At 37.3% G+C, this 3,835-nt stretch overlaps 1 protein-coding gene across 1 annotated transcript; it reads right to left on the bottom strand.

Annotated features, from left to right (window-relative positions):
- Positions 1 to 2,188: 2,188 nt before the first annotated feature.
- OR4E1 (olfactory receptor family 4 subfamily E member 1) lies at positions 2,189 to 3,133 on the bottom strand. The gene has a single exon (XM_074285204.1). The coding sequence runs from the start codon at positions 3,131 to 3,133 to the stop codon at positions 2,189 to 2,191; it is 945 nt and encodes a 314-aa protein (XP_074141305.1).
- Positions 3,134 to 3,835: the final 702 nt, after the last annotated feature.

Raw genomic sequence — 3,835 nt, forward strand, 5'->3', positions numbered from 1 at the left:
GAAAAAAATGAGAAAAAATAAAATTCAACAAGCAGCAACAAAAATAGTGAAAATACTATGTTGTGAATCACACTCAGTTCCCATAGTCCTTTCTCTAGGTGTAGATGGCTCTCTTCATCACAAGATCACTGAAACTGGTCTGAATCATCTCATTGTTGAAGAGAGTCATGTCCATCAGAATTGATCATCGTATAATCTTGTTGCCATGTACAATGATCTCCTGGTTCCGCTCATTTCACTTAGCATCAGTTCATGTAAGTCTCTTCAGGCCGCTGTGAAATCAACCTTCTGGTGGAGAAAAAGATATTTTAACTAAAATTCTCCAGTTGTCCTTTAAAAAGTATGTATTCAATGAAGAATGTATTCAATATTCATAGATAACACTAAATCACTAATTGCTGGAAAAATAGGCCTACTAACTCTCATCTATTGAATATTGTCTCTACAGTATGGAGCACCTTATAGAATAATTTCATTCCTGATAATATACAATGAAAGAACTCTTTTTATTCTGAACTTAACAAATACCAAATTAAAAGGGCATTTACAAATAAATAGCATAACAGAAGAGTAAATGAAACAGTGGATTTCTATTTTGAACAAGGTACTTTGTTTCAAATATAAAATAAATTCAGTGTGAAAATTTCACTTGTTTTAACTATGATTTTTTAGGGTTGTTCTTTTGTTCTTTTCTAAGTATTTTTAAAAAGACCTATTTTCTTTCCCCCTCTACCCAACTTTGTCCCTTCCCTTCTTCTTTCCCTTTCCCCCTTCCTACTTTTTCCCTTTCTTCTCTCTCCCTTACTTCCTTTTCCTCTCTTTCATTCTTATCCTTTCCTGTTTTTCTAATTCTGCATGTCTCTCTGTCTCTCCCCTCTTAAGAAAAAAACAACAGTAAAACATAGCTCTTACAACACATATCACATATGTCTTTAGAAGACTGCTATTTGATGCATATTTTCCCTATTATTATTGGGATGAAGAAGGCCATGGTCACTCTCATTTTATGTTCATATCAACTAGTAATTTATGTTGATTTCCTAGAATTGGAGGCTTATATTTCTTTAAATGCTCTATTTAACATTTTAGAGGTACAAAAGGCCTTGATATTATCTAGTACAATACCATATCCCATCTCATTTGGCTTTATATTCCATCCAGTACACATCAGAGGGCCTTGCACATAGTAGAAGCTCATTATATAGTTGTTAAATAAAAAAAGAATAAAATTAATAAAAGTACCCTAGGAGGAATCATTTATTCAGAACAACCCTCATATGCAGTTTCCCTTCTGCTATGGCTATCCAAATCCCTCCTGTCCTTTAAAGTCAACTTTCTGAAGTTCAATCTTCTCAATGAAGCCATTCTTAACTATAAGCATCATGAAATTACTTACCATGTCATTTTATTCTTATACATCACAGCTTTGATTTGTGGGAAGAATAATAAGCACTATTCTTTCTGTTTTACAGATGGAGTATTCAAGGCCATGAAAAATTATGATTATAAATTTAAGGTTGTAATGAAATTTTAGGTCTTTAGATTCCCATCACATAGTTCTTTCCACTAAATGCTTCTATTTCTCTTAATGTGACAGAGTGGGAGCCTCTATCACTATGGCTGGCAAGTTTTTCTCTGATCCTTATGTTCAAATGAAAAGCATTTGAATGGTTCTATTCTGGTCTATCATTCTCCCACATGAAGTAACAATGACTTTTACTTCTTACAGTATATTCTGCTTCTGACCTTTCCTCTCTATTTTAATAGTTAACATGATAGTTCAAATTCTTATTACTTACTGCTTTGGCTATGTCAATAGTTTTTTAATCAGTCTCATTACCACCTTTTCCCTTCTTTATCCCCCCTCCCAATTTTCCTGCCTCCAGGCCTTTTCTCCTATTATTATTCCAGTTATGTAACTGCCTCCTGAAATACTGTCCATTACTTCAATCTCTCTTCCCTGATTCCCCAAATAGAAAGTGAATTCTTTTATCTCCAAACTCTCCTAGTACTTTGTATTTTCCTAAACACCTATTCCATTCTAACATGATTTTTTTTTAAATCTGTGTCAGTTATGTGAATATCTCATTCCTCTTTTTATTCTCCTCAGTAACTAGCACATAATTACTCCTCAGTATATGTTGAATAATTGTTGAAAAGCAAACAGCATAAGGGTTGAGAATAATTTTCACTGTTCTTCTTTCCCTTCCTTCCTCCCAGTTAGCTTGTTCAAGGCATTTTTCATGTCCTCATTCCTCAGAGTATAGATGATAGGATTTAGAAGTGGGGTGACAGCTGTGAAAAACACAGACACTACTTTGTCTTCGGGAAGGCTGGTGGAAGGGCGGGAATAGATAAAGATGCAGTGTCCCAAGAAAAGGGTGACCACTGTGAGGTGGGCTGCACAGGTTGACAGGGCCTTGCGCCTGCCTGCTGAAATCCGCTTCCTCAGAGACACCAAGATGACAGCATAGGAGACCACCAATACTACAAAACAGACCACAGAAATTAGTCCACTATTAGAGACAATGAGGATCTCAATGATTCGAGTATCTGTGCAGGCCAGTTTGATTACTTGAGGTACGTCACAGAAGAAGTTGTCAATCTCATCAGGACCACAGTAGGGTAGTTTGATGGTGAGGGAGGTCAAAGCTACTGAGTGGATGGTCCCTCCAGTCCAGAGGGCTGCAGCCAGCAGCACACACACCTTCCAGTTCATCACTGTCATGTAGTGCAGTGGGTTGCAGATGGCCACGTAGCGATCATAGGCCATAACTGTAAGGAGAAAGATTTCTGTGCAGGCAAAGAGATGCAAGAAGAACATCTGAACTACACAAGCATCAAAGGAGATGAGCTTCTCCTCAGACCAGGTGTCTACTAGCATTTTAGGGACTGTGACAGTAGAGTGGCAGACATCAATGAAGGACAAGTTGCTGAGGAAAAAATACATGGGGGTGTGGAGTCGACGATCATAGATAATAGTGATGACAATGAGGATGTTGCCCATCAAGGTCAGGATATAGAAAACGAGAAACACTGCAAATACAGCCATCTGCACCTTCTGGTTGGTGGATAGACCTCGCAACCGGAAATAAGTCACTGAAGTCAGATTGGGCAGGAGAGCCTCTTCCATTCTCTTTTTTTTGGTCAATCTGTCAGAGTTAAGAACACATTAGTACTTATTGTCTAAAGTATTGTGTGGCTCAGAATGGTGAATGACCATCATAGAATAAAAAAAAGCTGGAGATATCTCTAGGAGCAAAAGGAAGTTTTATTTATATGTTTTTGTGAGAAGTGGGCCACTCCAGTCAAACACACAATCAAAAGGAGGAGGCATTTTAGGGACAGGTTTAACAGTTTAAATAGTCCCTAGCACAAGTACCCTCCCCACCACTGACCATCACCCTTATTTGGCTGAGGTCTTATGTTCTAAATGAGGGAACTAATGAGGAAATTGAACTTTGGCCAATAAGTACATAGCTGCCTTGGGCCGATTGGACCAATCAGGTCTACTCCAATTCTGGGGTAGATGAACCCTTACTTGATTTTCATAACTGTGTTTTAGAGATCTCACTCCATCTTGTTCAGTATTAATTTGGATAATTAATCAACATAAGTAGGTACTTAATAAAAGCTTGTTGATTGATGAATTGATACTGTTTTGTATTGTTGCTTTATTTCAATCATACAGGTTTTTTTTTCTGCTTAATTAGGTTGTAAGACCTTTGAGAAAATGAAGAGAAAGAGTTTTATATTTCATCTGCATCTCCCTAGTCCCGAATCCTACTCCTTGCCTTCCTTCCTTCAATTCATCCTTCATAATGTTGATAAAGGC

Source organism: Sminthopsis crassicaudata, chromosome 2 (genome assembly GCF_048593235.1).
Source record: "Sminthopsis crassicaudata isolate SCR6 chromosome 2, ASM4859323v1, whole genome shotgun sequence".
Taxonomy (NCBI): domain Eukaryota; kingdom Metazoa; phylum Chordata; class Mammalia; order Dasyuromorphia; family Dasyuridae; genus Sminthopsis; species Sminthopsis crassicaudata.